At 31.5% G+C, this 24,487-nt stretch overlaps 1 protein-coding gene across 2 annotated transcripts in view; it reads left to right on the forward strand.

Moving 5' to 3' along the window:
• Positions 1–7,912: 7,912 nt before the first annotated feature.
• LOC107440531 (cytochrome P450 3A8) overlaps positions 7,913–24,487 on the forward strand; it is a gene marked incomplete in the record, with an annotated part of 38,978 nt that continues 22,403 nt past the window's right edge. The window contains 6 exon segments of one of the 2 annotated variants that reach the window (XM_071184917.1): positions 7,913–8,129; positions 10,660–10,756; positions 14,515–14,567; positions 17,098–17,194; positions 22,984–23,100; positions 23,932–24,020. In XM_071184917.1, coding sequence (XP_071041018.1) covers positions 8,053–8,129; positions 10,660–10,756; positions 14,515–14,567; positions 17,098–17,194; positions 22,984–23,100; positions 23,932–24,020 — 530 coding nt within the window. 2 annotated transcript variants of the gene reach the window in all.

A 24,487-nucleotide genomic window follows, 5' to 3' on the forward strand; every position in this document is an offset into this window, starting at 1 on the left:
CGGGAGAGATAACTATATATATTATGCTTATTTAAGTTATATTTGTATTGTTTTATCGATTTCATAAAGTATTATTTCATTTATGACTGTTTTTAGAGCAGGATTATTAATTTTTTCTTTGGAAGATCATTAGGATTACGCTTGTGCTCGTGATTGTAAAGATGTCAGTCTGAGATTCATTCGCTTCGCTGATAAGTGAGATAAAAGGTGGTGGAGAATGGCTGATAAAAAAAAAGAAAGATGAATGAAAGTGGTGGATAAAGTTTGGCCGAAAAGAAGTACTGCCATTAGAAGTACTCATACCATTATAAATTGAAATTCCTGTAAGAAGAGAAAGAATGGGAAGGCTAAATAGAAGAGTCTATATCCTTGAATTAAAAAGAAATGCTGTGTTACCATTCTTATTTACTATAATTCATGAATTAACCAGCGATCACTACCCAATTATTATTCCCTCATTTCTAACTATAAGTATAACCACTGAAGAAATTAATAAGACTGACAGGTTGTTTTTAAAAAACTACCCTACCAAATAAAGTATCAAATCTCCATAATCTAACATCGCTACTTTTGATATTGACAAGGCTATTACAGTTTTTAACAGGAACCTTCACTCTGCCTTAAACTCCCTTGTTCAAAAGGAAACTATAGATCCTGACTACCTGAAACTTTCCGTCCAAATTAAAGAAGAGGTGAAAACTAAATCTACGCGCACTGCATCACTCCATTAAACATTCTGAATAAGCTAAATGAAAATTTTAAGAAAGATTGCGAAATTACTGAGGGGGAAAAATGGGGAAATAACTCTCTGAATGTAGAAAGTAACTCAGTTTGGCGCATGTCAAAAGCACTTTGAAGAAAAAGAAATTATGAACAAGCCTATCTCCAAAAATAAAACAAATGTTACTGAGAATATGGCAAAGCATCGAGCAACAATTCATTCCTAACACTTCATCATCTTTCGTTAGTGGCATTGATTCAAGTCATGACAATCTCAAAAAGAAGTTTAATAAGGAATCAAACATCACTTCTACAAATGATGACGAAGTAAAAAATCAGAAACCCTAAGTCAGGGATGGCAAACCAATGGCACGCGTTCCATTTATGGCACGGGACACACTATTCCGGGCACGCCAGCGTATTAACAATTAAAATAAATTCACAAAAAACAAACAAAATAAATAAACAATTATTAACAAAAAAATTAACAATTAATGCCAAAAAAACTATTTATGACCATAAAAACCAAGCTAACAATAAATAACCGGCAAAAAAAAATTAGCAGTCCTGCTTAAACTAACATCTTACCTAATATAAGTTATTTGTCATCTAATCTGCAACAACAGAAGTCACACTGATGTTACTTTAAGTTGAATTACGCTGATGACTTACACATTGCAAAATGTTTTTGTTTTCATAGTAAATGAAGAGTTTTGAGTTGATAGTATTATTATTTTCCCAATAATCACGAAGTCAAAATTATTTGACGGCACGTCTATGACCTCATTAAACAATTTTTTGAAAAAATGGCACGTTGGTGCATAAAGGTTCGCTACCCCTGCCCTAAGTAATAAACCTTTTCACACCGCTTAGTAGTAAGTGAGCTGATAAATGTCTATAATACAACTAATTTTCCTAGCATGGAATATTGCTTTATCAAATAACTGACGTATTTGTGTACAGTAAATTTAGTGGGCAACTATTTCCATTTTCCTTACCGCAATTCCCGCCCATCTGAGAAATTGCGAATCGCAATTCTTCGAAGAGGGCTCTGAATAGCACTTAATACTGGCGCAGCCAACATATTGCATAAAGAAGAAATGAAAAACTTACAAAAAATTTTATTTTAATATAACTGGTAAGAGCAATTAAATGACAACTGATTAGTTATTTTTTATGTATTTTATTGCATATCATACGTTCACAAATAGATGGTGTATCATATGTTCACTTCTAGGAGACATCAAACGAAGCAAAAAGTATTATTTCATATGTCAAACTCATAAACATTATTAAACTTCTTTTTTTTTTTTTCTTCAGGAGAAAATATTTCATTCTGTGAATCAGCGTTCATTTTATTACATCATGACTCAAAGTAGGCGTTTCTCTTCGGTAGTGTCACCTCTCGTACTAGTAAAATGATTTGTATAGATGCCTTCGTGTTTATTCCTAAATCTACATTGTTTTTATTATAGCTGATGCTTCAACCTTATAGTGCTTCAAACTGTAACAGGCTAAAAAAATTACTGAAACAAACGTATAACATTATTTTCCAAATATCAAATAATCACTGTGTCTAGCCGAAAAAAATAATACTAAAATAAATAAATTAAAAGAAAATCAAAAAAGTAGATGAAAACAGAAACTTAAGTTTTACTTAAATTCCTACATGCCTCTCTTAATTATTTACGAATTACTCTGAATTTTCTTTTCTATTTTTTTTCAATTTTATTCATTATGTTTTATTTTATAATTGGAGAGTTTCAGGGGGTAATAGGCGTCTAGCTATTCGTCTGCCTAGAATGTTCCAAACAATCGATCTGCCTAGAATGTCCCAATCGTTCGAGTTCATGTCCGGAGAGCACGCTGGTAAATCGTATTTTTCAGCATAGAGAGAGATTTCTATACTCCAGCTGTTGTTTGCAAAATTGAAATGTCAGTTTTTAAAACGAGAAACTGTCTTCTTCATTTAAAAACGAAGTAGAAAATATTTCCTCAAATATCATTACCCTTAGAAGCAATGTTCTTAATTTAAAAGATTGCAACAAGTGGGTAATAGAATTTGGGGAACTTCTCAATACGAAATGGAATTCTAGAACTTCCAAATGTCACGGACAAAGATTTAATTGTAGGTAAGAAACTAGCTTAGTTATTTTAAGAAAAAAATTGTATTTTAATTTTTATGAGAAATGCTTTTTTCAATTAAAACTAAAATATCAGCATTATGTCTTCTTATTCGTAACTTATTTTTAATGTTTTCTTTTGTTTGTTAAATGTTTTATAATACTGTAAAACTATTAATTGACATCTATGAAATCAAACTATTGTCCTTTAATATGCTTATTTTATTCATTTTTGATGCATAATTCATATCTAAATAAAAGTGAATAATTATGAATTATCCAGAATTAATACCTTGAGTAACGAAAGAATAAATTTTAAAAAAATTATATATTTTAATTCTAGCACATTTCTATTGGATTGTAAATATTTTTTTTAATTATTTAATTGTTGGAAATTATTTGTTTGTCACCGCAGTGCGGGTATGAAAGTGCCGCAGGAAAAATGTAAAAGAAGTTTCTCAAAAAATTCTCATTGTCAAGCAACAATATATATAAAAGTAAAGTTGAACAAAAAATCAACAAGGGAATCAGATTCCTTTATAAAAATTAGTTTAATGGGTGTAGAAACATTTCATAATATTCACTTAGATACAGGTAGTTCAAAAAGTAATAGATGCATTCTTGAAAAATATGCAAAGGATCTATTTAGAAACATAAAGGGGGGGAAATTTTTTTAGAAGACGCATACCGAACTCTGTCCTCCAAACTCAGTCGTTGGAGTGGAGTAGGAATCAACTTCAATGTCATTTTTTAATTTCAGATTTGGATTTTCCTCAAAAAAAAGTACCCATATGGATGGTGTTTCCAGTAGAAATGTAAATAATAACAGTCTCGAGCTGTATGCCTGCTCTAGTTCCGGTTAAAAAGTTTGCAGCTGCTAACTACATGTTATTCTGCGAGGCGATATTTTCAAACGGATTATTTTGTTTTCAATAAAAAAAATAAATTAGATAATTTCTGAGCTCAAATCTGCCGTATTCTATAAAATATTAATGTTATTATGTAATTCTGTTGAGTTTGAAGTGAAAATTTGTTTTAGTTATTTAGGGATACATTGCTTAAAAAGGTGACATGGTTGCTAGATTTTGAATAACTCGCTTTTTTGGCAGTCTTGATATGGCCTCTTTCCTTAAGTTTATTACTGTTTGTTCTTGTTGCAAGCTGTGCACCATCTCACTTTAGTGTTAACACTTTTAGCATTGTAAACACAAGTATTGTTAGCATTGTAAATACAAGTAATAAGTAATCAAATACATTGTTTGCAAGAATCTCAAAACACAATGATGCCAAATGGTTTTAAAATACAACGGAAACAGTAACCCGGAAATTTAGGCGGTACCGATCTCGCAGCGTTCCCTAGTGTAGAAAACACCATCCATTAGGTATACAGGTTTTGGCACTCAGTAATCTCAAAATGAAGCTCAAATTGTTTAAAATGGAGATATCTTGAGTCATATGTCAGATCAAATATCGAAAACAGACGAGGGTGATTTTTATAAAATCTATTTTGTGACAAATTTGGCCCCGCTCCACCTCTTGAGACAGGGGGCGACCAACACCACCCAACACCCCTATCTCGGTGGTGTTGGGGCGACACCCAAATCGAGTTTTGTAAAAACACAGCACCAAAGTTATTCGAATCTATCAAATGAGTTCACTTAATTTATTTCAAATTTTTGATTGAATTTAATCACTTGTTAATTCTAATCAGTCTGCTTTCAAAGATTATAATCGAATTACACTGCTGAGTTGTGTCTCCAACTTCAACCTCAAATCTCGTGCGCAATTCCCCCCCCCCCTGCTATATCGACTCAAAAGAAAAGTTCAAGGAATATTTCAATAATGATCTGAGTATTATTCAATCCTGTAAATATCATGAAGGTATCTTGCAGTTGATAGATGAATTTACAGATTATTCAATCCTGTAAATATCATGAAGGTGTTTTGCAGTTGAAAGATGAATTTACAGAAGAAGACATGGCTAATAACTGAATTAACCCCTTCTTATAGAACTGTTCAGTATTGGTACGATCAATGGCGGCTTCTGAATCTTGGTCCAAGACCCGGTCAAGGTGTAGTTGAAGTCCTCTTTTTAAATACAAAATTTTCCTTCATGCCGTAAATGTTGATTTTGTTTAAATATTGCAGAATTTAACTTTCTATATTAAAATTAAACTATATATTAAATAAAAAATACAACTAGCACCAATCAGGGATGAAAGTTTATATATTTTATGACAAAAAAGAGAATAAACTGGTAAGAAAATCATTTTATATCTGTTTATGTTTAGCAGAAGTAAATATTCATTTCTACTAAGATTTCAACAGTTATAATAAATATGTAGAACTGTTTCTTCTTAGAGAAAATGTAAAAAGAGGCAATTTCCTGGAAAAAATTTTTTTTTAATCATAAGTACTAATACAGCAGAGTTGCGACGGGCGACTAAAAAGAGAATTCAAAGTTCTTTTAAACGAGATTAATGTAAGCAGCTTTTTCTAGTACATATTTTTTTCAGTTTACTATTGAATACGAAGAAGCTGTATATCGGATCTATGTTGACCTTTAATGAGAAGTCAATTACTTAAGCAGTAGCGATTGAAAATTTTATTCTTGTTTTAACCCCTTGGGGACGGGAGATTCAGAAAAGCATTCGTACAAAATCAGAATCAGAACGTAATTAAATAAAAAACGGTAACTTGAATGTAATCGTTTATATTTTGACAGACTTACTTTGCTTTTACTTTAATTATTGTAAGTTTAATCATATATATAATCAATGTTAATTCAAAGTATAACTAAATAGTTTTATTTTGAACAAAGTAATGGTGATTTAAATAAATCAAACAATTATAACTCCGCCCACAAATAAACTGCTAAAGAAATACTTTGATCACCAGTTTTATCTTTTTACCCTGATTGATACGGTTTTATGCTGGCACGCATTTGTGACAGTCGGCGAGAAAGGGTTAAATATGAATAATTTGAAAAGTATGTTAAAATTGTTGTTGCTATTGAATAATTAAAGAAATTATTAACAAACAAATAACATTAAATTAATTGTTTATAAATTGTAATTTATTGTTTATTAATAAAAAAGATTTTAATAAACAATTAATAAACAAATATGAATTGAGTTTTAACCACTTTTAACAACATTTTTAGTCATCAGTCGCATCCCTGCGGTAGAAATGATTTTACTACCAGTTTTTTTTCCATTTTCCGTTTCATTTTCAAGTCAGCATTTAATTAGGATTATATAACCAATTTTAGGATTTTAACATATGCCCCATTTTGAGAATATTCTGTATCTTTCACTTAATAAAGTAACTTAATTCTTTCATTTTTATCATTAATTTTGAAAAATGAAGACGATTCTGACTACAGCTATATATTATTAACGTGATGAATGCCAAGCTAGTTTTACATGACTTGCCCGTCTGGCCAACGGGTACATTAGCTACAAACTAAATTTGCTAATATTAGACAGACATACCCTCCAACTGCTACGGAATTTCCGTAGTTTCAGAAATCTTCTTTTCTGACGGTAGCAAAATTAATGTCTTAATACTTAAAAAAAATTAATTTTAGCGTAACTTGTCCACTATTACTTATAAAAGTGCAGGCCATAGGGCTAGATTCTGAAGTCCTGATAAAAGTTATATGAGAGATCCATTTGCTTTAAAAATTTCTGCTTTGGTTCGCTACCACTAGAAAGAATTATTTTCAAAATCCTCATAAGTTGGAGGGTATGACAGATTTTGCTAGTTTTTTAAAAAGTTTAGCATAACATATTAGTTAAAAATTGTTAATTATATAAGTCTACTAATTGTTTAGAAATAGTGATGGATAAAAATGTACTAAATGGAATTTATTAAATCACGAATCACAATTAATAAACTATTATTTGAAAATATTTATTGGCTGTTCGTTGCAAGTTGGCATGTCTGTGTAGATAATCAAAACTATTTTTATGTGTTCTATATTGCATTAATTTTTTCAAACCATTTTAGTAACGGTAATAATCTAAGAAAAATTTCAAATTTACTCGGTTTATGTGTTTCTAATAATCTTGTCTTCGTCGGTCACCGGTGATCTCGTGGCGCTACGAACCAACTCAGTGCCGGTCACCGATGACCCCCATTGCATTCAATATGTTAACATTTAATTTTATATGGATAGAAAGGATATAATGTATATATCCATATAATTTTATATGGATACATACATTATATCAATAATAGATGCTACAGGCTGTTTTTAAAAAAGTGGCTGCTGCTAAAAACAGAGGTAACCCACATTGTTGAAGCACAAATATGTTTTAAGGAAGTTTTTTGCGTCACTTAAAATGTTTTCAGGAAATAGGTTAAAATAAGTTACTCCATCTAATACGGATTCCACGTATTATCAAAAAATATTTTCTCTGGTTGCTGTTCTTTTTTCTTTTTCTTTTTTTTTTTTTTTTTTTTTTTTTTTTTTTTTGTATGCCTGTTTAGGCAGAGGGGGTGCGATTGTTCTTGTTTCTCAGTTGCGCCATCTATGAGCAAGAATTCGACTTCTGACACATTCTCTGGGGGTAGCAAGAGTGATATTAATATTTTAATAAAATAGAATTAAAATAGTCGGTCTTACAAATGAATTTTCAAGTTCTTAAAGTTTAATAATTTGTTTAAAATATTCGGGTTTTTTTTTTCAAAGCAAGAAACTGTTTCAGTTTATTACCACTGAAAAGTAAATCGCAACAGCTTGAAACAGTTGGTATCTCTGGCTTAAACGTACTCTACGGTCAAAGCATAAAATTAAGTTTATTATATTTTTTTAGAAAACTAGATCCTATTGATGTAAATGCCGTTATGAAGTCTTATATTACTCAACTTATTGATTTATCAAAAAATTATTCAAATTATTGCAAACATGCCAGATAATAGAAACCAAAGTAGTTATTGCATCTATTTAGATAAGATCCGTGAAATAAATAAAAAATTGCGCGGTTATTGTTATGTTTTGCGTGTTACAATCGGGCATGAACTACTGATTACATTTGACCTTGAATACTTACTTTTGTTATTCATCTCTTCATAAAGGATAATTTGAGTTTGTTGTAGATAGATTACATCATCCAGTTGACAGATTTCTGTTGCTATAAACGATAGCTGCTCTCCGAAAAAAAGAGTTTGTTTTTAACAAAATATCGCTCTTATTTATTAAAATATGTTGGAGTTTAGCGTGTATACGTGGTTAATTATTATATTCACTTTGGTTATAGTTGGTATTACTGGTTTTTTGTGGTGAGTTAAATTTTTCATAAAAAATTTATTTTTATTAATAATTTGATTAATTTGTTTTGAAACATTATTTTTGAAACATAAGAGCATGTTTATCACAGTTCTAAACATGCTTGATCAGAGGAGTGGTTAAAAATTTAACTATTAGGGGGACCGGAAAGTAATGTTGTTTCGGCACATTAAATATTCGTAAGTCTTAAAAACCGATTCATTCTTTTTTATCCATTTCGATTCATTTTAAATCCTTCCTAGTTGGTTGTTGCTACCGATGGAGAATACATTGCTTATTAAAAATAAAATCTTAGCAACAAATATCAAAAATATCGAAACTACATTACTTTCCGGTCCCCCTAATATATCAACCTATCAGAACCTCGGTTTCTCACTCCCAAAATATAGGGGGCGAACTACAATCCGGAAAATATGATCCCAATAGTTTGGATAGGAGAGCCTTGATTTCATATTAAGAGGTCCAAAGTTTTGACCTCTTAATGTTAATTTTACTTTTTACATATTTCACTCTAGCTCCAGAACTTTCAAAACAAATTTAAAATTTTTTTTTTGCATAAAATTATAAAATTAGTTTATTCAAAGGTAGTGAAAAAATATGTTTTAGTTAATATTTATTATTTATTTTTATTAAGATTCATTTATTCATAGTCATTCAACGGAAAAAAATAATTTTTAATAAATATTCATTATGTTTCGTTTTTTTTATTTAATTATAGTTGAAAATTCTTGACTTGCAATTTTTTCATCATTTTAAGAAATGTAATATTACGTGGCAAAATATAAAATTTGAGCGAAATCGACCGAATTTTAAAAAAGAATTTGAGAAATTTAATTTTGAGACAGTCGCATTTTTCAGGAATTGTAGGTAATGCAGCAAAAAACTTTATATTCCTAATATGTTTAAGCCTTTTTATATAGCTATTTTCGATACGAAAGTTAAGTTGGCAAGTATGTGAATAATTTAACACGTCATTGTTTATTAAAGAAATTTGATTTTGACTTCGTTTCCTGCGAAGCATAACTACTTAAAGAACATATACAAATAATCTGTTAACCGTATAATTCAACTTTTGAGTGCTTACGAAATATAAGTTAAGAATTGCACAACCAGGAAAAATAAGCAAAGTGGTAGAGTAGGATTTTTTTTAAAAATGACATTACTATTTTATACCAATTAAAACATACAAGCAAATCAAAAGAGAATATCTAGATAAAAAAAAAAGTATGAACTTAATTTCCAAAATTAAAATGTTAAAATTTCCAACAGCCTTATCAGGAATCAATTATCACTTTATCTAAATATCTTCCTTAGCTATCGTCGCGTACAATTTACGCGTTTTGAGTAAATATTTATTTTTATATTTAGATTGGTAGTTAAATCTATTCCTTAAATTTGTTCCCTGCTTTTGTAAGTTTTTAACTATGAATGCACAACAAAATTTAAAAAAAAATTAAACATGTATATAAATACATGATAATGTCACAGTTGTGTGTAGGAAATTTTAAAAAATACTTAGTGTATTTTTTTCAACAATTGTGATTCAATTTATATGTTTTTACTACTGAGGAAATCTATCCTCCTAAAGACTGAAAGTTGGCAGATATATAATTGTGATTCAATTTACATGTTTATTACCACTGGAAAAATTATTCTTTCAATGGTTGTAAGATGGTAGATATTGTGATTCAATTTACATGTTATCACCACTAGAAAAACCTTCCTCCGAGAGATTGAAAGCAGGCAGATATGTAATTGTAATTTAATTTACATGTTTACTAACACTGAGAAAAATCTTGATTGCAGATATCTAAGATTGCAGATAACTATGATCCAATTTATATGTTGCTACTACTGGGAAAAATCATCCTCCGAAAAATTTATAAATTGGCACATATGTAACTATAATGAACCCTTTCGCGCCGACTGTCACAAATATGTGACAGCATAAAACCGTATCAATCAGGGTAAAAATATAAAACTGGTAATCAAAGTAGTTCTTTAGCAGTTTATTTGTGGGCGGAGTTATAATTGTTTGATTTATTTAATTCACCATTACTTTGTTCAAAATAAAACTATTTAGTTATACTTTGAACTAACATTGATTATATATATGATTAAACTAACAATAATTAAAGTCAAAGCAAAGTAAATCTGTCAAATTAGCAAAGACTGCATTTAAGTTACCGTTTTTTATTTAATTGCAACTTGATTCTGATTTTGTACGAATGCTTTTCTGAATCACCCGTCCCCAAGGGGTTAAACGATCACATCCAATATTGTGAGAAGCCTCAACTTTCAAATTGGTAAGTATGAAAAAAAGCAATACATTTAATGCCACTGTTGAAAAAATCTACCACAAAAGCTAACAGCTATATGATTTTCAAACTAGCAGGCCTGGAATCGATCTTCTTTAAAATGTATTTCAATTATTAAACCAAAATTTATTAAGACTAATTTGTTTTATATTTTTAGCCATCTCCTTTTCTTTCGGAAACTAAACGTGTTCAATCTTGTTTTTAGGTACATCAGAAGAAATGATGATTACTGGAAAATAAGAGGAGTAAAATATCAGCCTCGTCAAAGTTTGTTTACCATCATTAAAGAACTTTCTGCTTCGGTAATATTTGCTTTCATATTTTTCTCACGTATATGTGCTTAAAATCTAATATATATAATTCTCTTACGTGGCTCCCAAATTTTGGCTGTATTTCTTTTCCGCGGTGGCAACGTTTGCTTTGTTTTGTTTACGCTACTATTTCTCTTTCACGGCAAATCGACCAATGATTGCCGCTAAAAATGTCATATGCCAAATCTACTGAGGTGACTCAACATATAGCGCTTTTAAAAACGGAAACTGAAATAACCAGAGAGCATCACCTGCGGCAATCTCATACTATTAAGCTAAGCAGAAGTGAGTAGTCTTTGTTGATGGATCTTTCTTTTAGTATTTTGTCAAAAGCGCTTTTTTTCACGAATTTATATATTACGAATTTATTTGACGATTTTTGATTTATATCACGAATTATACTATAGCACATTTCTAATAGGTTTAACGAATTACATGTCATTTACTTGAATTCAAATTGATTTTAATAACTTAGTATTTACTAAAAAGTTTTTATATGGATTTGAATGATTGTTTTGAATTCTTAGAATTTTGTGCATTTGCAATGTACCTAAGTTAGTAGCGAGCGAAGCGAGCTTGGTTTGCGAAGCAATCCATATAAGATTGAGTAGCAATTTTCGGGGGTTGGCGAGCGTTAGCGAGCAGGGGGCGCAGCCCACTAGTTATATTTAAATTACCATGGCCATGGAAGAAATTGCGCATGTGCACTAGGGCATAAATTTTGATTGTTACCAAGCCTCACACCCCAAGCCTTTGTTTATATTGTTTATCGTTATAGTCAGATATTTTTTTGTGATACTCGTATTACAACATCTCTTCGCCTCCTCAACATTTGATGAAAATGCTGAACGATAAAATATAAATTCATTAAAAAAATCATGTAAAATTATGCTACTTAATTACAACCAAGCCGTTATCCCTATCCCCGTTTGTAATTTTTAATTTCAGATACTAACATCTTTAATTTTTTCCCATTCGGTGAGAGATTTTTCTCAAATATTTATAGTCTTTTTATTTTTGGTTTATAATAAATTTGATTTATAATTATTTTTAATCATTAAACATAAACGATTTAAACAAATAAATTATACGAGATTTGAGTGCAGTATAGTTTTCGATTGATGACGAAATTTAAAAAAATTAAAACTGATTTTTATTTCGCTACCACTCTAAATATTTTAAATAGCTTCGGTAATCGGGTTATCATTTATGTTGTTAGCTCTTAGCATTTATCCCTAAGTCGACAAAAACTTATCATTTGTTCACAGACAGGCTTTTGATGTAATCCTGTAATTTACTTTTTTTCTCCTCTTTACATTTAACAATCCCTGATGTCGTTTTATTAAATGTTAGCTAAATTTTTTTAAATGTTTAATTCTTTGCTGTTAAAGTTTAAAAAAAGAAGTAGTTTCAATCAACGTAACAAAGAATTCTAACACGTGTGTATACGATCGATTAGTTAGGAAGTTTACTTTTTAATCTTAGAGCAGTAACTTATATTTCAAAAATTTATCCTTTTTCTAAATATTATTTTGCTCCGACTTTGTTTGCCTTAAGGACGTGCAAGTTTACAGCTCCACTTATCTGTAAAAATAACTATTGATGTAAGGCGATGCAATCTGATGAAGTGTGACGCAACAACTAGAGTGACTAAGTTTTACTCTTAACACCGATTTCGAACTGATAAATTTTATTTTTTACAACATTTTGTAGTATTGCAAAAAGTTCCTTTCTGAAAGAAAAAAAAAGCGCTCGGAAATCAGCCTAAGCAAATAATGCGTTACAAGTTCAGTTTCAAAAAATGTGACGATCACTTTATATTTCAAAAATGCATGGGTTCGTGCCGTAAAGGCTCATGGAATAGAGAACTCGCTTCCCAATGAAGTGAACCGGGTTCGAATTCCGGCAATGGCTGATTGATTCGAATTTCGCACCCAGCCCGCATGGTGCGAAATTTACGCCACAGTGCTGACGTAAAATATATTCAGTGGTAGACGGATCATGGGTTAGAGCCCCTTTGATATCAGGCTAACCATGGGAAGTTTTAGCTGTTTTCCTCCCCATGTAAGGCAGTTCCATCTAAAAGTTTTCCGCGTAGTCTAATTTCTCCCTATACTTGATCCAAGTATTCCTTGACCTCTGCAGTTGGTTCAAAATTATAAGGCTACGAAGTTTATCGTTGGTAGTTGTAAATTAAAAATTCGACCGGCAGTTCAATGACGGTTATAGAAACATGCATATATTCAAATAAAAATATAGTTATATTACATGAACCTCTTACACTCTGATGTCATCTCTGAATAGGCATCGAAAATAGGCACTCTAAAACTTATTTTTTTTAATATCTTAACCCTTTTGTCCCGAAATTATAAATTGAAATGATACAAAAAGTGGTTTTATGGAAAAAGTGGTATAATATATTATCGAAATTAATAGGTTTTTCTACTGTTAGGGCATGCAAAAAGTCTTTGATAGATCTGAAAGCACTTGCTCCTTATAATTCTAGATCTAATCAGAAATAACTAAATCATTGTGGTATCTGAGAATCTTTTAATTCATCCAGATAAATGAAAATACTGAAAAAAGTTTCCCACCACAATGAAAGTCTTTGAAAAAAGGAACTGTCCTAAATATATAAGACGCAGGGCGTTAACCGGTTAATTTGTTAGCAACCACATTATATTATGAATTTTCGAAATAATATGAAGATATTGAACTACGTAGTTTATATTAGTTCAAAATGAATATTAAATGAGGGTTGCCAATTGCCCCGCTTTCAGCAAAAGCAGAGATGCCAACTGCTCCGGACACGCCAAAATAATTAAAAAAACGGTAAAGAACTACAAAGTAAATTTTGCAAGTATTTGATTTTTTTTACTTGCTTCTTAAAAGGTATAGTATGACATAAGTACTATAAAGTGGTGAATTATATAAGCCTGCGAATTATTTAGAATTAGTGTTGTATAAAAATCTACTAAATTGAATTTATTAAACCAAAAATCACAATTGATAAACTACCACTTTAAAATATATATATGCTGTCCGGAGCAAGTTGGCATCTCTGGCAAAAGTTTTAATAAATTAGTAGTGAAGTAATTTGTAATACTTGAAGAAAGAGGATAATTACTCCTTCTTTTTAAAAGAGTTACCACGAGATAAATAAAATACAGTTGTATCAATTTTAATATTTAAGATGGCAGCAGAGATTTTAAATTATAAATTACGCTTCTTGTTTAAAATATGTTTCTTGTTTACATTATAAGATAAATTTAACATATAAAGATCCTAATCACAATAATAAATCGCTGATATAAAACATTTTTAAAACACTTAATATCCATTGAACGAAGCTTATTTTATTTAAGCAGTTGCTCAAACTGGGAAATGGCCATTTGCTTTATTAATTATATAATCCCTTGCTTTCAAACGGACTTGAAGAAAACACTATCACCTATAAATTACCGTTGAAAAAAAAAGATATGTTTATTCGGATAAAGTACGTTTTTGTTTCTGATTTCGTTACATTAAATATCGTTTTGCACTAATTAATAAACATATTTGAGGTCACTACCTTGAACCATTGGGATGGAGTTTTGGATCGTAAAGACACGATCATTAGATCAAAAGTTATTCAGGGTGATCCGTTCTTTTCGCGCACTTTACATCAAAATGTCTGCGCTACTTACTTTCAGCTGTTTTGATAGATTTTTGCTTAAATTAGTTCATTATTTGTATATTTATTTTCACAGACTTTACCCGAACTAATAAAGAAAGGCTACGCTGAATATGGACGAGTTTATGGGTGAGTTTACCCTTTTTATAGCCTTTCTTTTCTCCTAATGCTGTGATAAAATATTTTTGCTATTTAGAGTGATTTATAGAAAGAAATTTGCTAAGCCTACTACCCCAAAACTATTATGATTTTTCAAAACCATTTTTGGTGGGGTAGTGACTAGGGTTTTCAAATTTTTTCCTTATTGTAAAGAATTGGTCATGAACTCGAATTTCCGTCCTTATAAGTGACGGAATTTATAAGTTCCTTGTCTATAAATAGAATTAAACTTGATGAAAATACATAAAATGGAGGAACGCATAACGCTCAATAAAAAATAGCTCACCTGCGTTTCCCTTTAACATGACTCACTTTACATAATAAAAACCATTCGTTTATTTTTGATAATTACTTTTTAAAGTTCTCAGCAGATGGCAAATCTTGGAGAGAAAAAAACATCTGTAGTTGAATAATTTTATTTTTTGCCGCAAGGAGTACAATGTTCAGATAACCACGCAATATTAAACTAGGAAAATCTCCGGTTTTTAGCCAGCGAATTTGACAGGTCCGTTTTTTATACTTTCATCAGAATTTAAGGGAATGACTATTTGTCTTTTCAACCATTATCGTATCAATTTGAATTATTTATATCCATAGGTGGATAAAATACTATTAATTATAATTTTTTTTTAATATTAATACATTAAATCAGCTACCACTTAGAGAAATATTTTCTGAAACAACGGAAAATTCGTAGCAGTTGGAGGATATAATTATCCAGGTTTAAAAGGTGATGAATAAAATTAAACAATCGCCGTTTGTTCAATAAATATGTGCTCATCACTAAATCTTAGACTTTTTAAGCGAAATATAAATGCATTAAAACGAATAAGCCTTCATAAGCGAGCGAACCAAGCAGATCTCAGCCGGTAACTTAAGTGTGATGAACCCAGAAACGAGTGGTATTACCATTATACCGCCGTTATCATTATAACAGAGTCGCAGACAAGGTTGTTGTCAGGCTATCTATCGTTCACATAACCTCTTCTTTGTCGTTATTCTAATCTAGTTTAACCTCAATTATGTTTAATTTCCTATCGATTTCTTCATATGTTCAACCGATTGGTTTCCCACTTATGACTTCACTATTTGGTGCTTGGCAACCACATTCCACCATTAGATGTCTCAAAAATTCGGCTTATCAGTTAACAAGTAGAGTGCCGCGTTAGCCATCGGTGTCTCACACTGGTCTTTCCATTTAGGCCGCGTCAACCACCGGTGGCTGACACTGAAATTACATTTGGGCCGCGTCAACTACCGGTGGCTGACACTTAAATTACATTGAGGCTGCGTCAACCACCGGTGGCTGACACTAAAATTACATTTAGGAGCCACAAATTTTTTTTCGTAAGAACACAAGGAATTCATATGTCCAGCCTTAACATTAAATCGTTGAACGCCACGCTAATTTTACATGGCTTGTCCGCCTGGCCAAACTGTAATTAACTAAAAACAAAATTTTATACAAATTTTGCTTGTTTTTAAAGGTTTAGCATGACACATACGGAAAAAGTGATGAACTATATAAGACTACGAATTGTTTAAAAATAGTGGTGGATAAGAATCTACTCAATTGAATTTATTAAATCAAGAATCTCAATAATTAAGTAAATTTTAAATACATTTTCTGCAATTCCATAAAAGAGAGTAAATTTTATATTTCTATATCACGCTATACGCTGTCAGCCTGCTGTTTTTCGCGGCCATTGTGAAAAGTCGGTGTCAGCAAGCGGCGGCAGACGCAGAATAAATGTAATTTCAGTGTCAGCCATCGGTGGTTGACGCGGCCTAAATGAAAAGTCCAGTGTGAGCCACCGATGGCTGATGCGGCGTTCAACGTGTTAAATTCTAGGGCTTTCAAATGATAATGATTGATCGAATTTCAATAAATATAGTGTCTTGGCGATTTTACGAGCTGTTATTCGCAGGTTTGTATCAATTAATGCCTTAATTATGTATTCATTAGCTTAAACTGCATATCTTAATCGAAATTTTGAAATCCAATTATGACACTGGCGTTCTGCTAATACATTTTATCCCTAAATATCGGATAATATTTAAAAAAGAAATTTTTTTTTCTTAAACCACATTTTCACCTTTTCGATATCAAAAAAATTGTTGTGAATTCCGCTTTTCACTTTCCATAGAAGGTCAGCTACCGAAACTTCCCGCATGGAATTCTATCGTTTTTTGACTGTTGTCGAAAGAATTTGTAAAAATTTCAACCTCTTTCTGAGCAAGTTATGAAATTGTAGGTAAAGCTCTGTGCTTAATTCCAATCAAAAACGCTCTATCAGTTCTGCTTTTGTTAGATTAAAGACAAAATAGAAGTAGGGCGCCTTTACTTTTGAAAGAGATGGAAAGCAATCTTTCAGTGATGATAACAATACGAAGGCGATGAGCCCGATAATTTTCGTTTTTAGTCTGATAAATATAGAATCTCCCCCCCTTTTTTCAGTTTTGTTTTTAATAATTTATTTTTAAAATCTTATTTTTACAGGATTTTTTCGTTTTCGCAACCGGCCATTACGATTGCCGATCCAAAACTTTTGAGAGATATATTTGTGAAGGATTTCAATTACTTCAGCCACAGGCAGGTTAGTCATACATTTTTTTCTTCTCGACCATTAAATGCACTTTTTTTTAGAAGAAATATGCATTTTTTTCTTCATATTCGGATTTATTACTCCCAAACTAGGGGGTTGTCTTTTACAGTTAAACCGCTATACTGGTTCAAAAGTAAATTACTCTAATGTTCTATTAATGGGTTACGTTTCTGTTCGTATTTCTTGAATGATTAGTTAGTTCTGGCTGCGGAACCCTAAAAAAACGACCTTCTTTTTTCGACTTCATGAAAGAAGTTCATTAGCTGTAAGATATTACTTGATTGAAAACTTTCTTCGATTTAAAACTATACAAATAACAGTCGACAGGTTTCAAGAACTTCAAAAATAGGCGACCATTTTTAGGACTTGCCAGGCGTAAATGGGAGGAAACAAAAATTATTTAATATTTAAGAAGAAAAGAACGAACGTTAAGTTGCCAACAAAGAATAGAAAGATAAAAGTTACAAACAAAACTCGAAAAACCACTGTGGCCGAGATTGATAAAGATAAAAAACGGAACAAGAAAAATTACGGTGGTATAGGGGGGGGGGGACAAATTGCACTCCCACGCGTTATGGAGAGGTGGGAAGAAACTAATGTCGTTAACAAGGGCAGCATCATATCATAAACAGCACCATATTATTCATTCATGTGAATTATATGGTGCCTGGAATCTTGTTTAGATCTATCTTAGAGGGTTATTCATATGAATGCTTATTCTCCTATTAAGGATATATCAATTTCTCCTCATCTCTTCATAACGAGTGGAAATGTATTTTACCCTGATTTGATTTTCTCGGCAACTATAATTATTTTTGTTTATTTTTATCTTTTACTCTCTTTCTACTGCGATTTTTCTAATGTTATTTTTATCTTTTTTGTTTCTCATCTTCATTTTCCCCTTTATCATTGGCAACTTTACTTTTTTGTATTTATTTTAAATTACTTTTTTTTCTCATTCACGTCTGGCAAGTCTTGAAAATGAGCGTCTATTTATGATGAGCTTGAAACATGTCGACTGTCATTTTATATTTGTATATTTTTGAAGAAAATGAAGTTTTCAATCAGGTTAAGCTAATTTGTTTGTTTTTAATGACGAAGTGGTCAATTTTTGTTAATGAATGTGCTTTCAAAAAACTTTTACGTTTCGGATAAATAACAAATAATACATTCATAACACACGATATTAGGAAAATGTTGTTAAAAAATTGATAACCTCTGGTTTATTGTAAATCTTATGGCTTTCGCTCAGCGGGATGCTCAAGTGGTAATTTAAATTATGGGTTCGTATTCTCGTATATTTCATTCTGAGAAAAAATGTTTGATGCTTTATCTTATATATTTGTTTTGGTTTAGATCTCTTCCATAGCCTATAACATTTGAAACTATTGAGGAATGTTCTTCAAGTGGAACTGAACTAAACCAGAAAGTTTTAAAATACGTAAAATATTAATAAAAATTTTATTCGAAATTAATTCTGAAAAGTGGTTTTTATATGAAAAGTATTTATTCGAAAAAGTTGTTGTCCATATTTATTTACACCAAGAGGATGTTTTCTGTTTTTTTTTTTAGATTTTAAAAATCCCAAAGCCTGGTCTGGTCTGGCTGGGCTCCTGAGGTCAATAATGGCCCTTTTCCCATTCATCCTGTAATGAGAACTTCAGCAAAAACAATAGACAGATTACATGAAATGCGACAAATAATGGTACATGTTAACCCGTTTTGTCCCGAACATTGAAATTATACAAAAAGTGGTATAATATATTATCGAATTTAATTGGTTTTTCTACTGTAAGGGCATTGAAAAAGTGATTGATAGATCAAAAAGTACTTGCTCCTTATAATTCTACATCTAATCAGAAATAACTAAATCATTCTGGTATCTGAGAATCTTTTAATTCACCCAGATAAATGAAAATGCTGAAAAAAGTTTCCCACCACAATGAATGTCTTTGAAAAATGGAACTGTATTTAATATATGACGCTGGGCGTTAACCGGTAAAGGTGGGAAAAAAATGACACTTTCATACCTGCCAACTTTTAATCCCTACCATTATTATTTTTCCCAGTGGTATTAAAATGGAATTAAAACTTCAATTTTAAGCAAACAAATACGTTGTATTTGAGAAAACTTATGTTGACAACCATGACAGTAACGCATATTAATATATGTGCTTCATTTTTGTAAGAATAGTGGTGATCAATATCAATTAAAAATTAAGATTATAAAAGAAAAAATAGTGTATAATTACTACCACTTTAAATATGAAAATAAAATCTTCCGGAAAATTCGGAAGAGTTGGCAGGTATGCACTTTGCCATTTTAATAAGTAACAAATAGTTGAATGTATAGAAAAGGACAAGACATATTTTCAAGTAGGGAAAATATTTGCAAATAAATGGGAAGATTTAACTAATATTCATTATGAATAACGTTAAGTTCACAATAACTTCTGTTAAATTAGAGACCTGACAGTCCTGGTTGTTACCACTCAAATCGGGTCGCTTTTGACACCAAATTTTACACGGAAAAATCAAATTATAATTATTATCATTTCGATCAAATTATAAATATTTATATCGTTGATATACGGTGGTAGATAGAACTACCTTGTTTTTGTTAAATAAATACTTAGGGGCCGTTCAAAAAGTACGTACATCCCGAAGGGGGGGGAGGGGATTTGCTATTATGTACGGTTTTGTACGATGGGGAGGGGGGGAGGTATTATACAAAGTACGTACTTTATAAACATACACCAAATTTAAATTTGACTTTATCCTACACCCTCCTTAAGTAAATATTTAATTTTATTTAAAACATAATTATTTTAATTTTTATGAAAAAGGGGGGTAGACTAATAAAATGTACGTACTCTAAGGGGGGGGGAGTAAGACCTTATGTACGGTAATGTACGAAGGGGGGGGGGAGGGGTTTAAAATTTCTCCATTTTTGTGTACGTACTTTTTGAACGGCCCCTTAATAGAACACCTATGATAACATTTATCTTAAATACAGAAACACGTGCCAACTTATACGCATTTGGCATGAAGCTTTACTTCCATATTTAAATTGGTAGTAAAGTGTATGCTTTCTGTATTTTTCTCGCATTTATAAACTTAATTTAATTTATAAACTTAATCAAATGGTATTGGAAAAATAAATCGACTATTCACATTCTGATCTTATTTCGGTAGATTAAAATTTCACATGGCTAAAAAAAGCAGCCTTCTCTGAAAGCTTTAAGCTTGCTCTTTCAACTTGTGTCAACAGTTTTTCCGTCTAAAATCTTCCAATATACTTGCTGCCAAAAGTAAAATTGTTTCCATAGAGTTATTACAAAAGTGTTTCCATTATTTGGATCGATCCCGGTACATTCACAAATAAATCTATAAATTATTTTTAAAATATGTAATAGGAAAAATTAATTTTTTTCATCGTTTTATCAAATATAGTCTTAAAATTGAACCCTTTCGCTCCGACTGTCACAAATACTTGCCAGCATAAGACCGTATCAGTCAGGGTAAAAAGATAAAACTGGTAATCAAAGTATTTCTTTAGCAGTTTATTTGTGGGCGGAGTTATAATTGTTTGATTTATTTAATTCACCATTACTTTGTTCAAAATAAAACTATTTAGTTATACTTTGAATTATCATTGATTATATATATTATTAAACTAACAATAATTAAAGTAAAAGCAAAGTAAGTATGTCAGATTAGCAACGACTACATTTACGTTACCGTTTTTTATTTAATCAAAACTTGATTCTCATTTTGTACGAATGTTTCTCTGAATCACCCGTCCCCAAGGGGTTAATGTTATGTCTGACCGATGACCTCCCAGGCATTTACCTGTTTTCATTACTTCTAACTTTGTTTTTGGAGTTTTGGATATGTTTTGAGAGTTGGTTTTGGTTTTTTTTTAATAGTTTGGTGTTGCTTCCCGTCAGTCGAAAAAGAATTATACATTTACACTTAATATCTTACGGTGCAACTTGATTGTGGCCAGAGCATAAAGATTAGACCTATGCAAGCTGACCAGCATTTACGCTTTTTAAAACTGTTTTTTATTCCTATTGAAGGATTAGATATTTAACGATGAAATTCTGAATATGAAAGAAAAGCATTTGAGTCTGATTCTCAGTTTTGTGTTTGGTCTAAACTGCTCTTTATTCCTATTGTAATATCAGACAATTAACATTAAATTTATGGATATAAAGAAAATATTTTTAATTCGAATCAGTAGGGCTAAGTTTGATTACACTAGGGAACATTTTTTTTCCTGTTACATGATATGTTTTATAAATCATAGATGATTTCAAATCTGCACTAAGGAGTCGTGATGGCTCAAGGTATAAGAGCGTTTGCCTTCCAATGAGGTGAACCGGGTTCGAATTCCGGCGTTGGCTGGGATACGAATTCCACATCCGGGTAGCAGCGAACACAGTGCTGACGTGAAATATCATCAGTGGTGCACGGATCATGGGTTAGATTCCCCTTGTCATTCTGCTAACCGAGGGAGGTTCTCGTGGTCTTCCTCTCCATGTAACGCAAATGCGGGTGAGTTCCATCAAAAAATCCTCCACGAAGGAAAATTTCCCCCAATACTTGATCCAGGAGTTCCCTTGTCTTCTGGATTAGGTTCCAAATTACAAGGCTACGGAGTTGAACATTAGTAGTCGTAAACCCAAAATTGGGTTTACGACTACTAATGTTCATCTGTACAATGTACATTGTCTGTACAACGACTGTTATTAAAAAAAAATCCGCAATAGGTGTCACTCTATTAGCTACAGTTTTTGAGGTAAACTAAATATTCCAACTAAGACTTTTTTCTTAAATTCACCAGAGTGACTATTAGTAGCAGATCTGTCAAATACTGCGCTTTTTGCAACATAGTTTACAGAGTGATGCACATTTAAAAATCAAAGTTTTCAGAATATTTTGGTAATTTTGCCAATGTATTGAATGCCTTACCACGTAATATATTTAACAAAGTGGCCTTGTATATGAACTTTTAAGTCATTTATATGTAGTGGTGTGCAAAATAAGTTTAAATGAATAAAACATAATACATAAAACATAAACTTAGCTACCACGACAATAAATTTTTTACAAAAAGCGTGGAACAGTTGGCTGCTTTGCTAATGGTCCCCACTAATTTGGTATACAACTCGTGGTAAGAAAGAGGAGATATAACATATCAGTTTATGATGCGGTCGAATGTCTTTTGTCTTAAATGTTATTTTCAAAGGAGCAGATAAGTGTATACTTTGTCTATATCAAGAACTCCCCTAGTTATCCATCTTGAATGATTGCGGTGACTATGGTTATCATGTTTAACTATTTCAAGTAGGGGAGTTTGGTCATTATTCGAAACTGATTTTAACTCGGCTCTGCAAGTGAAAGGGTATCAGGGGGAAAAGAAGCTCCCCTCTTTGAAATGCGCTACTTCTTGTTTCCATACCAGCAGGCGGCCTTAGACTTCACGAAGAGGGGTGTTTTTTTTTTTCTATAGATTGACTATATATGTATGTAAATAAACCCACACGTTGCTTATAAACTTTCACAATCAGGGAAAAAATAAACTAAATTGGAGCATTACCATTTCGATAAAGAAAAAAAAATCTGTAGTTTTCCATACAACGTTACTTTCAGTTTTGAAATCCCCACTCCTGAATCAGGAATCACCTGCATGAAAGTGATAAAAAATTTGTTTCCATGTTTTTTATAATTATTAATTACAAGTTTTTCAAAACTCCTTTCGTCTCCAATTTTAGGATCAACTTTTTAACGATAAAATTCTGGACAACATGGTCTCCGTTCTGAAAGGAGAAGATTGGAAAAGAGTTAGAACTATCATATCTCCTGCATTTACTTCAAAACAGATGAGAAAGGTACGCAACACTTTTGAAAAATATATTATAAACTAATTTCTATTAATTTTGTCAAATATTTCTAACAAAAAAATTTAGTTATTAGTTTCAAATTTTATCCAAAGAAATATTTCTTGTGGTTCCAGGTATTTACTACTCATTTCGGATGATTTTCCGGCTTCTCAAATTTTATACTTTTGGATAAAAAATATTTCGTAAGTTATCCGCAGTTGGAATCCATATAATTTAGTATTTGCCTTTCAAATTCGAACGCCACAATTAGAAATTATTTTAATTTAATGAGACTAAGGAAAATATTTTTGCAAAAAAATCTTAGTATTTCTCTTTTGCAAACTTTTTTTTTAAATTGCGGGCACTTGGGATCTATTATCCCATTGGCCAGGAGTGCCAGAACTGCTACTCTCTTTTCGTTACCCAGTGGGCACCTGTGGCGAAGCCACAGTGGAGGAGCAGCGTCGCCCACGTTACACAACCACAAACTCGTTTATAGGGCGGGTCACATATTCACACAATCACACAAAGGAGAAAGGACATAGAACACAGAGAGAAAGAAACATCCATGCCCTGAGCGGGATTCGATCCCGCAACCATCGGCTCCACAGTCAGGCACGCTAACCACTCTGCCACCTGGTCGGCCTCTTTTGCAAACTACAATTTGTTAAAATGTGTAAAATTCACAATGTAAGTTTTTGCATGTGGACGTGCCAAGAACATAATCTAAGAAAATCAAGAAAAAGAATTTTTTTTCACTAGTTTCATGTGTAATTAATAATAGTCATTTATAATCGCCATATAATATAAATCACAAATAAATTGTACACTTTTTTATAGATGGAGAATATCATCAACGGTTGTGCCAAAACTGTGCTAAAGACGTTTGATAAACATTACCGAAATGGAGAACCGATTGACTGCAAGGCGTACGCATCATTTCATTTACTACATAATGTTTTTTTTTTCAATTTTGTATAGTGGTAGTTAAAAAACAATTTGCTGTTTTTTATGGTGCTCATGAATTCTCAAATCGCAATATTTAAATATTTTACATGGTCCTTAAGTCAAAAGAAGGCACTTGCAGTAATTTTAGATATTTCAGACCAATAGTAACAACACCTTCAAGGTTATATATTAAGTTGAGTTCGCCACAGTAAGGTACTTACCAGCTTACATGAGAGCATATAAAGTGAATATAAAGTCACGCTAAAATGAGTGCATTCAGGACAGAGCTAATCAGTGCGATTTTTCTGCGACAGAAAATGATCGTAATAAGGGTATTTATCGTCAAATGATTGTTGACTATGGAATTACTGCATGAGTTCAATGGCTGTGAACAAATTAAAGGTATTCGTAAAATACATAGTACAGTCGGCAAAAAAAAAAAAGATAT

The sequence above is a fragment of the Parasteatoda tepidariorum genome, chromosome 9, assembly GCF_043381705.1.
Source record: "Parasteatoda tepidariorum isolate YZ-2023 chromosome 9, CAS_Ptep_4.0, whole genome shotgun sequence".
Taxonomy (NCBI): domain Eukaryota; kingdom Metazoa; phylum Arthropoda; class Arachnida; order Araneae; family Theridiidae; genus Parasteatoda; species Parasteatoda tepidariorum.